The sequence below is a fragment of the Odocoileus virginianus genome, chromosome 22 (genome assembly GCF_023699985.2).
Source record: "Odocoileus virginianus isolate 20LAN1187 ecotype Illinois chromosome 22, Ovbor_1.2, whole genome shotgun sequence".
Classification (NCBI taxonomy): Eukaryota; Metazoa; Chordata; class Mammalia; order Artiodactyla; family Cervidae; genus Odocoileus; species Odocoileus virginianus.
Window position 1 is genome coordinate 33,722,746 of NC_069695.1, and position 18,166 is coordinate 33,740,911.

Sequence of the window (18,166 nt, forward strand, 5' to 3'; positions counted from 1 at the left end):
ACATATTGATCTCTTATTCAAATATCCTAATACAGGCATGTTTTCCAGCCTTCTAAAAATAGGGTTTTGATATACATTTAACAAGCAGGCAGTGTTCCTTATTAGTCAAAGCATTTATTTTGCTTCATTAAATGTGGAGGAAACAAGGATAACCATGACTCTTTTAACATTTTTCTTCATGTGCCATTCTCAACCTACCAGATGAGTTATTCATTAATTTCCAAAGCACTCCATGGTTTAGGATTAACATTTTACATATGGTAAAGTGGGCGAAAGGAAATATTGTAAAGTTAGAGTTTGCACTAAAAGTCTACAAAAGACATGGCACTATAAGCAGCACAAGAAAGAACAAGAATCTATGAGTTCTCATTACTGCTTTATCCTAATACTACAGGTATGAGTTACAACGTTCCTTTCCACTTCTTTTTCATGTTACACACACTATAGATACACTTAGGTCACTAAACTTGCTGTCTCTGGTCATTCATTTATCAGCTTGACTGAGTGATAACTGTGATTCTTAAGATAAAATTAATCAATCTCTAACCTTAGATTTCTCACTGAATACATGAATCAGATGGCAGGGTGTTATATAAGATCATTTTCACCTGCAACTCCATGATACAATGAATTAACAGTTTTAGTCAAACATTAAGTTGATAGAGCTCTACCTTGTAAAGCCTGTGCATAAAAAATTGGGTAAATATTTCAAGAATTAAACTCAGGCGGGGCACTCATTCTCTCTAAAATTCAGCCCAACTCCAACATCGTTGCTCAGAATCGATGCATAAGAGTAAGATCCTTCTGGACCTAACCAGAGTTGAGGTTTGTTGAGACTGCAACATGAAACTTCCATTTGAGAAAAAATATGGATGGTCTGATTAGTGTGGGCAAAGGGTTGTTTATGTTCATTAACTGCCAACTCTCTTCGCTCAATGAATTAGATCCTTACACAGTTTATTCACACAGGCCCTGTAATTTAAGATTTTATCACTACCATTCTTCCTTTTCTGCTTTTAATATGTAATTCCTTTACATCCATCACTGAAATTATTGTATCATGCCTTTATCTCAAGTCAGTTCTCTGAGGAAAAACTCTTACCCAAACACAATTTTTTTTTCTCACATTCCATTACCCCTTTTAATATCCTGGTTTTCTTCCAAAATGCAGAATAAGCTAGTGCTCATAAGTTTAGAAATAATTTCTTCTCCTTGTAAAGCCTCTGTGTGATGAACAGAAAGTACTGTTAACTTTTTTTTAATGAAAAACAAAGTTCCTTTTAGTTTTGTTATACACTGGCGGTGGGGGAATATAGGAAGAGACCTTTCCCTGAGTAAAGAATGAATGGGCAGATTGATAGAAATTATCCAATCCAAAGAAAAGAAATAAAAATGAAGAATAAAGAACAGATCCTCAAGGAATTCTAGGGAAAAAATCAAACATAATCAAAGTCCAGCATATGTGAAGTTGAGGGTCTGGAAGAAGAGAGGGAAATTTGGAGAGAAAGATATTTGAAAAATAACAGCCAAAAAATTTCAAAATCTCATGAAAAGCATCAACTCACACATCCAAGAAGCTCAACAAATCTCACACAATATGAAAATATAAAGAGAACTATGTCTGAAAACATCAACAGTTTGGTCAAACTGTTGAAAACCAATTAAAGAGGAAATCTTTAAAGCAGCCAGATACAAAAGGACATGTCCTCTATTATACATAGAGGACATGGTATGAATAACTGCTATATTTCTCATCAGAAACAAGATAGGCCAGGACATAATAGAAAAAATAGTTCTAAAAAACAAGCAGGCAATCGGGAGAGTATTTCAGTTCGGTTCAGTCGCTTAGTTGCATCCGACTCTTTGCGATGCCATGGACTTCAGCACACCAGTCTTCCCTGTCCATCACCAACTCGCAGAGCCTACTCAAATTCATGTCCATTGCGTCGGTGATTCCATCCAACCATCTCATCTTCGGTCATCCCCTTCTCTTCATGCCTCAATCTTTCCCAGCATCAGGATCTTTTCCAGTGAGTTGCTTCTGCACATCAGGTGGCCAAAGTACTGGAGTTTCAGCTTCAGCATCAGTCCTTCCAATGAATATTCAGGACTGATTTCCTTTAGGATGGACTAGTTTGATCTCCTTGCAGTCCAAGGGACTCTCAAGAGTCTTCTCCAACTCCACGGTTCAAAGGCAATTTCTTTGGCACTCAGCTCTCTTTATAGTCCGACTCTCACATCCATAACATGACTACTGGAAAAACCATAGTTTTGACTAGATGGAACTTTGTAGTAAAGTAATGTCTCTGCTTTTTAATATGCTGTCTAGGTTGGTCATAGCTTTTGTTCCAAGGAGTAAACATCTTTTAAGTAGTATTGAAACATAAATATTACCATATATAAAACAGATAGCTAGTGAAAATTTACTGTATGACACAGGGAGCTCAAATCTGGTGTTCTGTGACGACATAGAGGGGTGGGATGGGCTAGGATGTCGGAGGGAGGTTCAAGAGGAAGGAGACATATGTACACTTAGGGCTGATTCATGTTGATGTACAGCAGAAACCAACACAACACTGTAAAGCAATTATCCTCCAATTAAAAATAAATACTTTTAAAAAATTAAATAAAACAATCAAAAAAACAGGCAGGAAAGAAGGAAGGAAGAGAGAGAGAAACATTGAAAAAATAAATTTGACTTCACCAATATCAAAACATTGAGCTTGCCTCAAAAAGTTATTACAATAAATGAAAACACGAGCAAGAGTGGGAGGAAACATACACATCTGACAAATGACTTACATATGGAATGTGCGGAGAAAATTTACAATTGGAAAACAACCCAATAAAAAATGGGTATAAGACTGGACTTTTCCAATAGATAACACACAAATGACTAAGAAGCATGTAAAAAGATGCTCCACATCATTAATCATCAGAAAAGTGCATATTTAACTCACAGTGCAGTACAACTTCACAATCACTAGAATGCCAAAAATTTTAAAAACTGGCAAAGTCAGTATTAGTGAGAATACAGTACATCTGTAGGCTTCCCAGTTGGCTCAGTGGTGAAGAATCCACCTGCCAATGCCAGAGACACAGGAGACATGGGTTGGATTCTTGGGATGGGAAGATCCCCTAGAGGAGGAACTGGCAAATCCACTGCAGTATTCTTGCCTGAAAAATCCCACAGACAGAGGAGCGTAGCGGGCCATTCTATGGGGTTGCAGAGTCAGATATGACTAAGTGACTGAGGACACACATACAGAACAACTGTAACTCGTATGTTGCTGGTGGAACTGTCAATAATTTTTGGAAAACAGTTTGGCAGTTTCTTATAAAAGTTAAGTATACACTTATTATATGAGTCAGCACTCCACTTCTATGTATTTACCCAAGACAAATAAAAATATGTCCATAAGAGACTTATGTGTAATTATTCGTAACAGCTTTATGATAGCTCAAAATCAGAAAACCCAAAGTTTCTGTCAATGGCTATACAGTACTCATGCAAAGAAATACTACTGAGCAGTAAAACGAACAAACTGCTGATATATTCAACATTGAAACTACTAATATATTCAGCTACATGGATGAATCTCACAGACCTCTTTGTCAGACTTTGAAAGAAACTGGACACAAAAGGATACATAAGTGGAATGATTCCACTTATTTAAAATTTTAAGATGGTGAAACTGAAATCATATCTGTGGCTATGAAGGGTGGGGGTGAAGTGATAGTGAACACAAAAGACATGAATGGACTTTCTGAAAAGAGTATCTATACCCTGTTTAAGACGGTGGTTAAATGGGTGTCAAATCATTGACCCGTTTACTTAAAGGAGCGGATTTTATTGTATTTAAATTTTCTCTCAACAAATCTGTTTGATAAAAAGACCACCAAACATTCCCTAGTGACAGAATTAAATAACCTCGTACCATTCTCCTCTTGACCACTAGCGCCACCTGGGAAGCCCTTGTTTACTGTAGCTCTCCTGACTTCTTTTCCCTTACATAAAAGAGTATGCCTTGGCGGAACTTGGGGGAACTTGCACATAGCTCATAATGGCTGCAGACCTTGAATCTGCTGATCCAAATAAACTTCTCTTTTCTGGAGAACTATTTGATTGTTTGCTTAGGACAATAGTTTCCATATTCCTCCTGTACCCAAGTAATTCTGCAGAGCACACTCAGTCTCAAATTTTCAAGCAAAAGACTTGACAACATAATGTCACCAATCAAATTTATACAGGACCAGAGACTAAGCAATAATGAAGTTCACACTTTTGAGCCTGAAGTTCAAGATGATGCTTGACTGCACCTTGATCATTTCAAGCTTTATGTTAACCAATTATCTTTATATTTCTGGATCTTTCCTATGCTGAATTCAAAGCAATCTACTTTTCCCATATCTTGTGTTAAATTACCACACTATTTGATTCATTCTCTTCTTCCTTAAATTCCCTCCTCACATTTCATATACAAATACATCCTTCAATACTCAGTTCAAATCTGTCCTTATTCATTAACAGTTCTCTTAATTCTTAAAAACCATACAAACAAATTGATGTTACTCAAAATACTGACGGTACTTTTGTCCCACAGTATTCATTTGCCATACACTGCTCTGATATTGTGATTTACAATGAAAGTGAAACTGAAAGTTGCTCAATTGTGTCCGACTCTTTGTGACCCAGGCCAGAATACTGGAGTGGGTAGCCTTTGCCTTCTCCAGCGGATCTTCCCAACCCAGAAACTGAACCCAGGTCTCCCACATTGCAGGTAGATTCTTTACCAGCTGAGCCACAAGGGAAGCCCAAGAATACTGGAGTGGGTAGCCTTTCCCTTCTCCAGGGGATCTTCCCAACCCAGGTCTCCCACATTGCAGGTAGATTCTTTCCCAGCTAAGTCACAAGGGAAGCCCAAGAATACTGGAGTGGGTAGCCTATCCCTTCTCCAGCAGATCTTCCTGACCCATGATCGAACCAGGATCTCCTGCATTGCGGGCGGATTCTTTACCAACTGAGCCATCAGGGAAGCTCCCGTGATTTAGAATAAGCAGTATATATTTGGTCTTGATCTGTTTTTGGCACAGAGATGCTAAAACCCTTGCCATTTCCTAACCAATGACAGCAATTAAAATGTCATTTTTTATACTAATGAGGTGATTTCTGGACCCCAGATAAGGATGGGGACTCAGGAGAACCAATCCTTTGATTACAGAGTTGGAATTTTCAGTCCCAACACCAACTTCTGACCCTTGTGGAGGGGAGAGGGGCTGGAGGGTGAATCAACAATCTATGGTCAATGATTTAATCAATTCTGCCCATATGATGAAGACTCTACAAAAATTCAACAGGACAGGGATCTGAGAATTTCTCGGTTGGTGAATATATGGAGATTTGGGGGGACTGGCATGCTTGGAGACAACATCCCTTCCTCCATATCTTGTGGAAGCCCTGTGACCTTCCTCCATATCTTGCCTTATGCCCCTCTTCCATCTGACTGTTCCTGTGTTATATTCTTTTACAACAAACCAGTAACCTAGTAAGTAAAATGTTTCTCTGAGTCCTGTGAGCCACTCTGGCAAATTAATAAAAACCTAGGTAGGCAGGGGTATAAACTGAAACCACTAATAATATATAGTAATTGGTCAGAAGCACAGATGATGAACTGGGCTTAAATTAACCAAAATTAAGATTAAGTATTTTGACAAATATGGAGTTCTCCATGAGAATGATCTGAGAAAAAATGTGAAACACTATAGAATGGGGTTTCCCTGGTGGCTCAGATGGTAAAGAATCCACCTGCAATATGGGAGACCCGGGTTTGAACCCTGGGTTGGGAAGATCCCCTGGAGGAGGGCATGGCAGCCCACTCTAGTACTCTTGCCTGGAGAATTCCCAGGGACAGAGGAGCCTGGCGGGCTACAGTCCATTGAGTCGCAAAGAGTTGGACACGACTGAGCAACTAAGCCCATAGCATACATAAAATGCATACATTTAACCATCTCTTTCTACTTCTTTCCACATAGGACACAAGAAACACTTTCTGAGTTAACATTTCATGGAATCTCAATGAACAATTTTTAATTCTGGATTTCACAACCCAAAAACGTTAGTCCTTCTTATTTTCATTCTAAGAAACATATCCTTAATGAACTGGAAAGTTTCCAGCACATGTCAGTCCTAACATGAAGGATAAAGAAACTGTTTATTTTAAACATTCATAAATTTCTGAAATTATAAACAATTCTTATGAATCAAATTTTAATTAACAATACACTATTAATAAAATTTATTAAAATATTATATCCATATATCATATATCAGTACTTTGTTAACTATTAATGATATTTAGGTTTATTTCTTAATAAAAATATAACATTGGCATCACAAGCAAATGAGTGAATATAAAACAGTTTACATAGGTTACTATACAACTTAGATTCTGCCCTCACCTTCAGTGTTTGTCATCTTATCTTCATGAATAACCTCAACAGCTTCCTCAGGGTTAACAAATGGAACCAAAGCTTGTGATGTGGCATTATCTTTTTAAAAGAACACAAAAATTTCAGTGAGTAGTTAATATATACATTTAAAATAAGCAAAATAATGTACAAAACTATGTTGTAAAAGTATTGTCCTTGAAAAAGCAACTATAATATCGATATTAAAAACATAGTAGAGAATCTAATTAAAATTCTTGCACAGTAAAAAAATAAAAATAAAAACATAGTAGAATATCCTCAGATGTTTCGTTTTTTGATTGGCTTAAGTCTTACAAAAAGGTATTCAAAATAGCACACAGCTATTAAAAGCAGAAAGCTCATTCAGAGTAACATCACCAAAATGATGGGGTTGGAGACCCTAGCTTCCATCTACCAATAATCATTAACAATCAGACATACAAACAAAAATAGCCTTGGGAAGTCTCAAGAGCCCACTTAAGAAACTTCAGCCACATATATATATAAAACAGAATAACCGCACACAATGGGAAGGAAGACAGCTTCATTTTGTCTGACACTGGTCATGCCAAGAGAAAACTCTGGTCTGAAATAGTCCCTCTCCCTGGGAAAGGGTGAGCTACCAGCTTCCCTTTGGGGGCACTGAAATGATAAACAATTCTTATGAATCAAATTTTGAGAGAACTGCACAAAGGATAGTCTTTTATTTCATCCCACTTAGAGATCAGCAAAGCTGAGAGGCATAAAGATGGCCTGGCACAGGAAGAATGGCAAAGGCTATCAACATCAGGCATGAAGCAGCAATGGTCATGCCTCCCAGTGCCTGCTCTGCAGAGGACCTCAGCTTCTTTGCTGGCAAACTTGTCTTTCAGAATTGAAAAAGAATGAGTTTCCCGACAAAAAACTGAGAGAGTTCATCACTATTTGACCTGCTTTATAAGAAAAATGCTGAAAGGAGTTTTTCAAGTTAAAAAGACATGAATTAGTAACAGAAAAATAAAAACATAAAACAAATCAGTAAAGGTAAGGGTATATTCAAATACAGAATACTCCAATACTATAGTGAGGTATTAAATATTTAACTCTAGGAATACTAAAATAGCTATAACTGCAATAATTTATTAATAGATACAAAATATAAAAGATTTAAATTGTGATATCAAAGACACAAAATTTGGAGGTGGGGTATTTAAAAGGGTAGAGTTTTTGCATGTGATTGAAATTAAGTTGCTATCAGCTCAAGATAGACTGTTACATCTATAAAATAATTTATTTAAGCCTTAAAGAAACCACAAAGCAAAAACATATAGTAGACACACAAAGAAAAAAAAGAAGGGAATCAGAGTATACTGCTACGAAAAATCATCAGTTCAAAAAGGAAGACAGCAAGAGAAGAACATAAACAAAAGAACTACAAAACACGCATAAAATATCAACAAGATGCCATGAAGAAATCCTCATCTATCAATTATCACTTTAAATGAAAATGAGCTAAACTATCCAATAAAAAAGCAGAGGGATTGAGCAAATTAAAAAAAAAAAACAAGATGTATTTATATATATGCTACTACAAGAGACTCATTCCAGATTTAAGGGCATATATAAGCTCAAAGTGAAGGGATGAAAAAATACATTCCTTGTAAATGGAAACCAAAAAATATCAGAGGCAACTGATATATAAATGTATATTACCTTATACATTCCTATGTCAGACAAAGCAAATCCATTTACAATAGCATGAAAAGAATAAAGTGCACAGGAATAAACTTAACCAAGGAACTGAAACATCCATACACAAAAAAAAACTGTAAGATACTGGTGAAAGAAATTGAACAACAACAAGTAAGTGGAAAAATTTACTCTTCATAAATGAGAAGAGTAAATATTGTTAAAATGTCCACTCAATTCAATTCTTATCAAAATTTCAATAGCATGTCTCACAAAATTTTTTAAAAATCCTAAAATTCTCTTGAAATATCAACAGACTCCTAAAAAAAAAAAAGACTCCTAATAGCCAAAAGCATCACACTTCCTTATTTCAAACTGCATTACAAATTGCACTACAAAATGTACTGCATCTATAATAATCAGAACAGTATGGTACCTAGAGGGTAATGGGCAGGAAGGCCAGGGGTCTCCAAACAGAGGAAACAGGCTGCAAGTGTCTTTTAAAATTTTCTGTTGCTATGTCCACACCTGGTTCCACCTTAAGTTAACTTTTCTCAAACCCTGAGCTAACCAATCCGTTTTTCTTATGGAAATGTTTTTCTTAAGCTATGTTAATGAAACTATGTATTTGCTTTGGAATTTGCCTTTCTTCAAAACGTTCCACCTAAGACTAACTTTTTTTTCTTTTTCTCAAACCTTGGGCTGGTAATAGCTCAACAAACCAGTATTCATATCAATTGTTTCATGATTAGGGGATGACACACCTCATGCCATCCTAATTCAAAAATGCATACTGCGGGAGAGGGGCCTGGTGAAACCCTCAGCCTTGAGGTGTCTCTGTCATCTGATTAACAGCTTTCTAACCAGTCCATCCTAAAGGAGATGGACAGGGTGGGTGTTCATTGGAAGGACTGATGCTGAAGCTGAAACTCCAGTACTTTGGCCACCTCATGCGAAGAGTTGACTCATTGGAAAAGACCCTGATGCTGGGAGGGACTGGGGGCAGCAGGAGAAGGGGACGACAGAAGATGAGATGGCTGGATGGCATCATCGACTTGATGGACATGAGTTTGAGTAAACTCTGGGAGTTGGTGATGGACAGGGAGGCCTGGCGTGCTGCGATTCATGGGGTTGCAAAGAGTTGGACACAACTGAGTGACTGAACTGAACTGAACAGACATAAAGCAGCTTGCTAAAACTAGCAAAGGGGGCACTCTCCGTCCCCCTCCTGATGTCTGTGTCAGAAGCTTTCTCTGTCACTTTTCATACTTTAATAAAACTCTGCTACACAAAAGCTCTTGAATGATCAAGCCTGGTCCCTGGTCCTGAAGTTTAAGTCTTCTTCAGAGATCACGAATCCGACACCATTCACCATAAACTATCAGTACAGGCATGAAAACAAATGCACAGATGAATGGAACAAAATACAGAATCCAGAAATAAACGGTGGGGGAAATGAGGAGATGTTGGTCAAAGGGAACAGTTGTAAGAGGAAAATTGGTGACTATAGTTAACTGTATTGTATTGTATACTTGAAAATAGAAATAAGAATAGATTATAAACATGTTTCCCTAACAACAAAATGATAATTATGTAAAGTAAAGGATGTGTTCAATGGTCTTATTGTGGTAAGCATTTTACAATACTTACAAACATCAAATCACCATAGTGTACAACTAAATTTATACAAGATGGCTTCCCTGGTGACTCAGAGGTAAAGCATCTGTCTGCAATTCAGGAGACCTGGGTTCGATCCCTGGGTCAGGAAGATTCCTGGAGAAGGAAAAGGCAACCCACGCCAGTATTTTTGCCTGGGAAATCCCAAGGACAGAGGAGCCTGGAGGTCTACAGTCCATGTGGTCGCAAAGAATTGGACATGACTTAGTGACTGCATGAAGACAGGACAAACTTAAAATGTTACATGTCAATTACATCTCAATAAAGCTGAGAAAATAAAAATAAATAAATAAATTTATGCAAACAGCAAACAGGTAAATCATTATGTGCCAATACAGAAAGTAGTCCAATGTACATTGCTAAGTGAAAATTAGCAAGACACAAATCTGTAAGTTTTTACATCACTTTTTGTTTTTAAAAAGAGATACAGACATTGATAGATATTTGTAGATGCATATAAAATACACTGGTCAAAAAATTGTTAGGATTGGTTACTCATGGAAAGAAGGAACATACAGACAGGGGCAGGGAATTTATCTATTTCACTGTAAAATCTTTGAAATGTTTAAAAATTCTCAAATAGAAGAATATATTATTGTTTGTGTGATGGTATCCTATAAAGTTAAATACATTTCCTACAAATTTAAATAGATTTACTCTACAATGCAGCAATTCCACTCAACTACCCTTTTACCCAAGATAATTAAATATCCAAGGACATCTGTGATAGCTTTGATAGTAACAGAAACTGGGAACCTAAATGTCCTTCTCTAGAAAAATAAGCTTTTAAAAAATATTGAGTAGTTATATAATAGTATAATGCTCAGTAGTAAAAACAATGAGCTAGTAATACCTCGGGTAACACTGGTGAAACTCAAAAGTACATAGAACAAAAATAATCATAAAAAAGGGTACTATATAATTCCATTGTTATGAGGCCTAAAAAAAGAGAAAACTAAACTCTTATATATCAAGATAGTGGTTATCTCCAGAAGGTGAGAAATTTTCAGGGGTGATGAATATGTCTTCTATCTAAAATGGGGGGATGTACACATTTATAAAAATGCATTAAATTATTAATTTAACATTTGTGCATTTCACCATATGTAAATTATAAGATAAAAATAGATTCTTTGACTCTAATAGTAGTAAAATACTTTGATAGATTATACAGATATAAGGGCTTCCCTGGTAAAGTATCCGCCCACAATGTGGGAGACCTGGGTTCAATCCCTGGGTTGAGAAGATCCCCTGGAGAAGGGAATGACTACCCACTTCAGTATTCTGGCCTGGAGAATTCCATGGACTATATAAGTCCAAGGAGTCTCAGAGTCAGACCTGACTGAGGACTTTCACTTTCACTTTTACAGATATAACTAAAGATTTATGCTAATATTTAATAATAGAATATTTATGTACCAAATCCCACTAAAAAGAAAAACAAAGCAGAAGTATATTTACAGCAAGAATATGCAAAACATAAAAGAAATTTCAGCTGTTGAAATAGTATAAAAATGATAAAATGTAGTGCTATGAAAGTATTAATAACTACCTTGAGTGCTTTAAATTTTTCCAAAAGAACAGCCAAGCAAAAATTGTATTAATAACAGAAAAAAATTATAAATAAACGATACACATTTTCCCCTGAGAAAGAGAATTTGACATGACCAAATTTTGAAGGAATCCAGAACTTGAGCTAAATAATATTGAAAGTTACTATTTTACAATTCAAGCTAGAGTTAATAAAGAAATATTTATGTGTGTGCAATAATACAGCAACATCATATTTAAAAAATAGTGCAATTTTTAGCACAAACAAAATTTAGAGAAAAAATACAAGGTGAGATTTTCACTCTTCATCATTAATCTATGGCATATACAGTTTAGAATAATGAAATTATACATAGAATTAGTTGAATACAATATGACAAAATTGATATATGTACTATGAATTCCATACAGATGTGGAATAACTGATTTTAAAGGTAATATTTTCAACACACTAATTAAATCAGGATGCATCTTAAAATTCAAGGTAGGTCCTAGTTTAACTGACTGCTTTTTATTTCTTAGGTACTTATAAAATAATGGTGAATTGTACAATTAAAAGCATCTAATAGTCTATGAAATAGAGTTTCATGGCATCTTGAATGTACCATAACTCACTAAACCAATAAAGATGGAAAGATCTCAATAAGATGAGATTAACAAATATTTATTGAACATGTACTTGATAATCAACTGCAATATATTAGTTTATTTAATTATTAACTATAAGGCATATTCATTTCCATTTTACACATGAGTAAAATATGCCCAGGAATGTAGTGAACAAAACCAGGTTAACAAAGTTAATAACTGATGAAATGAAGATTAAAACTTAACTAGTCACAAAGTCTTTTCAATTATATAACATTTTTCAAATTCTGTTCAAAATATATAATTCATATATATGTATAACTGAATCACTTTGCTGTACATCTGAAACTAACACATTTTTAATCACCTATACTCTAATATAAAATAAAGAGTTAAATATATATGCATATATATAAAATCCAATGATACTCTATAATATAAAGTAAAATGCTAAATATATAGATGCATATATATATTCCAATGATACTCTAATAAGTATATAAAGAAAAGATTCTATGATCAAATAACATGGTTTAAGCAAGTATCTTCATTACAGAACATTTCAGGACTTTCAATGTTAGTGCTCATAAAAAAAATTTCCAAGTAAAAGGCAAATTATATATAATTTTCCAGCTTTGTTTTACCTCAGAATCATTTTTTTCCTTAAGCATAATGTATAATTTATATACAGCAAGACCCTCTTTGAGGAATATCCTAAAGCATATTATCTCTCAAATTTTGGAGGAAACAAATTTAAGAGGGGATTAAAATTGTTAAGCCAGAAAAATTTCTTTCATATAAAATAAGATTCAATATAAAATAATGGGGTACAGTACTCATATTTCTTGGAATGGTAGGATAGGTTTATTAAATCAATTTTTCCATATATCATGATGATATACGTCATGTCTTTTTAATTATGATCATTACATAAACACATAAGAGAAAAGCTGAACAAGAGAGAAAACACTAGGGAAAAATCAAAGGAGATAGGAACCTAGAATTTTCTCTGGAGCACCAGAACATAAAAATGACAATTACATAAAGGTCATTTGCAGTTCCTGAAAACCTTGGACTGGGTCCAAAGATGTTTGATGACATATAAGTGACAGAAACTAATAAAGTCTAGTCTCAAGAATTCTTAAAGTTTTATGTACAGAATATCCATGAGCTTGGATAAGAAAATTTTTTTTCTTTATTTTCAAATACTTTTGTACTTCTTATAAAGTACTTTTTGTATTTTTTACAATACACTAAAAATATATTCTCAAAACAGAGAGTGTAAGCTTCAACAGACTTCAAAGGGCCTACAGCACAAAAAACCGTTAAACTTCTTAACTGCCAACTAAACTGTAAAATTCACACTGACTTTGGACAGCAAAGGGCTACCAGTCTCAGAGTAAATGTAAACCAGAAATAAACAGAAACATAAACCACCTCAACAACCTTTAAAAGAACTCAAATAACTAGAGTGAAATGTTCTCTATGTTGAGTGTACACTAAAAAGAAAGCAAAAACAAAAAATCTCATCCCTGTGACTTTGGTGGTCCTCACTTGAAGACTAGATTTTCTTCATTGGAAAGTCCATGGAACTCTCAAGTCATGAATACTTTTTTAAGTTTGGACCATATCAGTAGAGCTCTAGGTTCCTGGCAGATGCAAAAGCAAATGTAACGCAGAAGAAATCATCTATTTCTTAGGTTTCATGAAATGCCCAGAAATAATTTTCCAAGAAAATACTTACTATAGAGTCAAAAGTAATCAACTACAAAAGAATAGTACACACCACAACTCAAATAACACAAAAAATCAATATGAGGTCAACTGAAACCTAAATGTGAAAGTCAAAACTCAAAAATGTTGAGACAGAATGTGGATGGATATCTGCATAATCTCAGGGTAGAGACTGTCTTAATAACATATAAAAAGAAGTAGACATATAAAGAAGAAAAAAGACATATAGATAAGAAAAAATATAGAAATAAATAACATATAAAAAGCTTGAAAAAATAAAACTTTTGTCCATCAAAAGGCGATACTAAATAATAAGTAAATTAAAAATACAAGGTACAAGTATAAGAGGATATTAGCTACATACAATTGATTTCAGGCTATTCTCATTAAATTAAGAACTCTTAAAAATCAAGAAAAAAAAAGATGTGACTCATTACAAAATCAGAAAAACAGACACAAATAGTCAATTTTGAAAAAATAAAAACAAAATGTCCAAAAGCACATAAAAAAATTCAACTTCATAGCAGACAGGATTAATTCAAATTAAAATCACAATTAGATACACTTAAGTAATATGAAAACGGCCAATGATTTAAAAGTGTAGTAATATCAAGTGGTAGAAAGAAAATGGAGCAACTGGAACATTCCTACACTGCCATGGCATTGGAAATTAGCAAGTGTATTATTCTATAAAGTCAACGACATACATACCATGTACCTATCAGTTCTATTAGTAAATATATCTTAGTCACACAGAATATGTGTACAAGGATGTTTCTAGAGCACCGTTTGAAATAAACAAAAATTTTTCAGGCAAGAATCCTGCAGTGGATTGCCATTTCCTCCTTGATGGGATCTTTGCAACCTAAGGATTGGACCCAGGGATCAGACCCACATCTCCTGCATCTTTTGCAATGGAGGCAGATTCTTTACTGCTGAGTCATTCATGTTTATAAAACTTACCAAATCACCATCAGAAGGTTCAAACAAGAGTAAATTAAAAACTTAAATAAGCATATAAAAATTATTTTTTTCTCTTAGATAATAAAAATGTAAATTAGAGAAACTTTAAATTTAAATTAGAGCAATTTTAAATTTATATTAGATAAATTGTGGCAAGAATACACAGAACTATGCAAAAAAAGATCTCTATGACCCAGATAACCACAATGGTGTGATCACTTACCTAGAGCCAGACATCCTGGAATGCTAAGTCAAGTGAGCGTTAGGAAGCATCACTACGAACAAAGTTAGTGGAGGTCTGGAATTCAAGTTCAGCTATTTCAAATCCTAAAAGATGATGCTGTGAAAGTGCTGCACTCAAAATGTCAGCAAATTTGGAAAACTCAGCAGTGGCCACAGGACGGAAAAGGTCAGTTTTCATTCCAATCCCCAAAAAAGACAATGCCAAAGCACGTTCAAACTACTGCACAATTGCACTCATTTCACACACTAGCAAAATAATGCTCAAAATTCTCCAAGCTAGGCTTCAACAGTACATGAATTGTGAAATTCCAGATGGTCAAGCTGAATTTAGAAAAGGCAGAGAAACCAGAGATCAAATTGCCAACATCCATTGGATCATAGAAAAAGCAAGAGAATTCCAGAAAAACATCTACTTTTGCTTTATTGACTATGCCAAAGCCTTTGACTACCTAGATCACAAAAAACTGTGGAAAATTCTTCAAGAGATGGGAATACCAGACCACCTGACCTGCCTCCTGAGAAATCTGCATGCAGGTCAAGAAGTAACAGTTAGAACTGGACATGGAACAACAGACTGGTTCCAAATAGGGAAAGGAGTATGTCAAGGCTGTATATTGTCACCCTGCTTTTTTAACTTATATGCAGAGTACCTCATGAGAAACGCTGGGCTGGATGAAGCACAAGCTGGAATCAAGATTGCTGGGAGAAATATCAATAATGTCAGATATACAGATGACACCACCCTTATGACAGAAAGTGAAGAAGTACTAAAGAGCCTCTTGATGAAAGTGAAAGAGGAGAGTGAAAAAGTTGGCTTAAAATTCAACATTCAGAAAACTTAAGATCATGGCATCCAGTCCCATCACTTCATGACAAATAGATGGGGATACAGTGGAAACAGTGAGAGACTATTATTCTGGGCTCCAAAATCACTACAGATGGTGACTGCAGCCATGAAATTAAAAGACGCTTACTCCTTGGAGGAAAAGTTTGACCAACCTAGACAGCATATTAAAAAGCAGTGACATTACTTTACCAACAAAGTTCCATCTAGTCAAAGCTATTGTTTTTCCATTAGTCATGTATGGATGTGAGTTTGGACTATAAAGAAAGCTGAGCATCGAAGAATTGATGCTTTTGTACTGTGGTGTTGGAGAAGACTCTTGGGAGTCTCTTGGACTGAAAGGAGATCCAACCAGTCCATCCTAAAGGAGATCAGTCCTGAATATTCATTGGAAGGACTGTTGCTGAAGTGGAAACTCCAATACTTTGGCCACCTGATGCGAAAAACTGACTCATTAGAGAAGACCCTGATGCTGGGAAAGATTGAAGGCGGGAGAAAGGGACGACAGAGGATGAGATGGTTGGATGGAATCACCGACGCAATGGACATTAGTTTGAATAGGCTCAGGAGTTGGTGATGGACCGGGAAGCCTGGCATGCTGAAGTCCATGGGGTTGCAAAAAGTCAGACACAACTAAGCAATTTACCTTAACTGAATTGAGCTATATAATAATGATTAGATATGATGTGGTATGTTGTGGCAATACTAATATACCCACACTGCTAATAATTTGATACATTTGTGGAAAACAGTATATGTGGTCCTTTGAAAAGATTAACAAAACTGACAAACTTTAGCCTAACTAACCAAGGGAACAAAAAAGTCAACACTCAAAGTACTAAAAGCTAGAATGAAAGAAGGATATTACTATCTTAGCAAGTAGTTTATAAGAGAACACTATAAACAAGACCCTGCCAATAAATTTGATAATCTAAATGAAATGAACAAATTCCTAGAAAGCCATAAACTACCAAAACTGAGTCAAGGAAAAATAAAAAGTCTGAATAGAACTATAACAAGTAAAGAAACTGAAACAATAACAAAAAAAATCCTCCCACAAAGGAAAAATCCTTGAACACGAGGCTTCATTGGTGAACATCATCTAATATTTAAAGACTGTTTCACTAAAACTTCATAAATTTTGCCAAAAAATGAAAGAGGAGCAAACACTTGCTAAATATATATATATGAGCCCCATATAACCCTGACAGCAAAACTAGACAAATACAAGAAAATAAGAATATACAAAAAATAATTCCTTAGGAATATAGATCCTCACAACAAACTACCAAACCTAGTATAGAGGCATGTTAAAAGAATTTATACATCATGTCCAAGTGAGAAGTAGTCCAGAAATATTTCAACATGTAAAAATCAAGCAGTGCAATATAGATACTAATATTAATAAAAGGAAGAAACCAACACATTTCAATAGATGCAGAAAAAATTTTGACAAAGTTTAAATTGACTCTTGATTAAAAAAAAAAACACTCAACAAAATAGTAAGAGAAGAAAACTTGCTCAACATGATTTTTTTTACCTTTTAAAAATCCATACCTAACGTAAGATATTACAGTAAAGAATGAAGTTTCTTTCCCCTAAGACCAGGAAAAAGACAATTGTATCTATACTCTTCCAGTTTTATTCAACACTGTTCTGCAGGTTTGAGTGAGTCATTAGCAAAAAAAGTGAAATAAAAAGCATACAAGATACAATAAAAGCATCAAAAAAAATATTTAGGAATAAAATTAACAAAATAAGTGCAAGGCTCATTTGGCTTAAGTTTCACTAGAATCTACAAAATGGTGAAAAAATAAATATCTAAATTAATAGAAAAATACCTTGCATCAGTGGATTCTAAGACATAATTTTTTGAAGACATCAAAACTCTTCAAAATGATCTACTGGTTCAATGCAACTTCTATCAAATTTCAATAGCCCTTTCTCCCCAGAAATTCTCAAACTGACCCTAATATTAACATGGAAATGCAAGGGACCAGTTTAGTTGAATTAATCTTGAAAAAGAAGAGCAAACTTGGAGGGATCATACTTCCTGATTTCAAAAATTACTACAAATCTCTAATAATCAGCCAGTGTGGTATTGTCATAACGACAAACATGTAGCTCAGTGGAATAGAATTGAGATTCCTGATATAAACCCATAGTTACAGTCAGTTGATTTTTACAAGCATGCCAAGACTATTCAGTGAGGAAAGAATAGTCATTTTTCAACAGTCAGTACTGGGTAAATGAACGCAAAAGAATGAATTTTGACTCCTACCTCAAACCATGTACAAATTAACTCAAAATGGATTATAAACTTAACTACAAGAGACAAAACTATAACTCTTATAAGAAAACATAGGCATGAATATATGTGAAAAGGAGGAGTAAATATATGTTACCTTGGATATGACATCAAAGGGACAA

The 18,166-nt window shown here is 34.8% G+C and overlaps 1 protein-coding gene across 4 annotated transcripts in view; it reads right to left on the reverse strand.

Moving 5' to 3' along the window:
- CCDC178 (coiled-coil domain containing 178) overlaps positions 1–18,166 on the reverse strand; it is a 395,761-nt gene that overhangs the window by 345,042 nt on the left and 32,553 nt on the right. For all 4 annotated transcript variants that reach the window (XM_070452800.1, XM_070452799.1, XM_070452797.1 and 1 more), the window contains one exon: positions 6,460–6,549. In XM_070452800.1, coding sequence (XP_070308901.1) covers positions 6,460–6,549 — 90 coding nt within the window. The remainder of the gene's footprint in view (positions 1–6,459; positions 6,550–18,166) is intronic.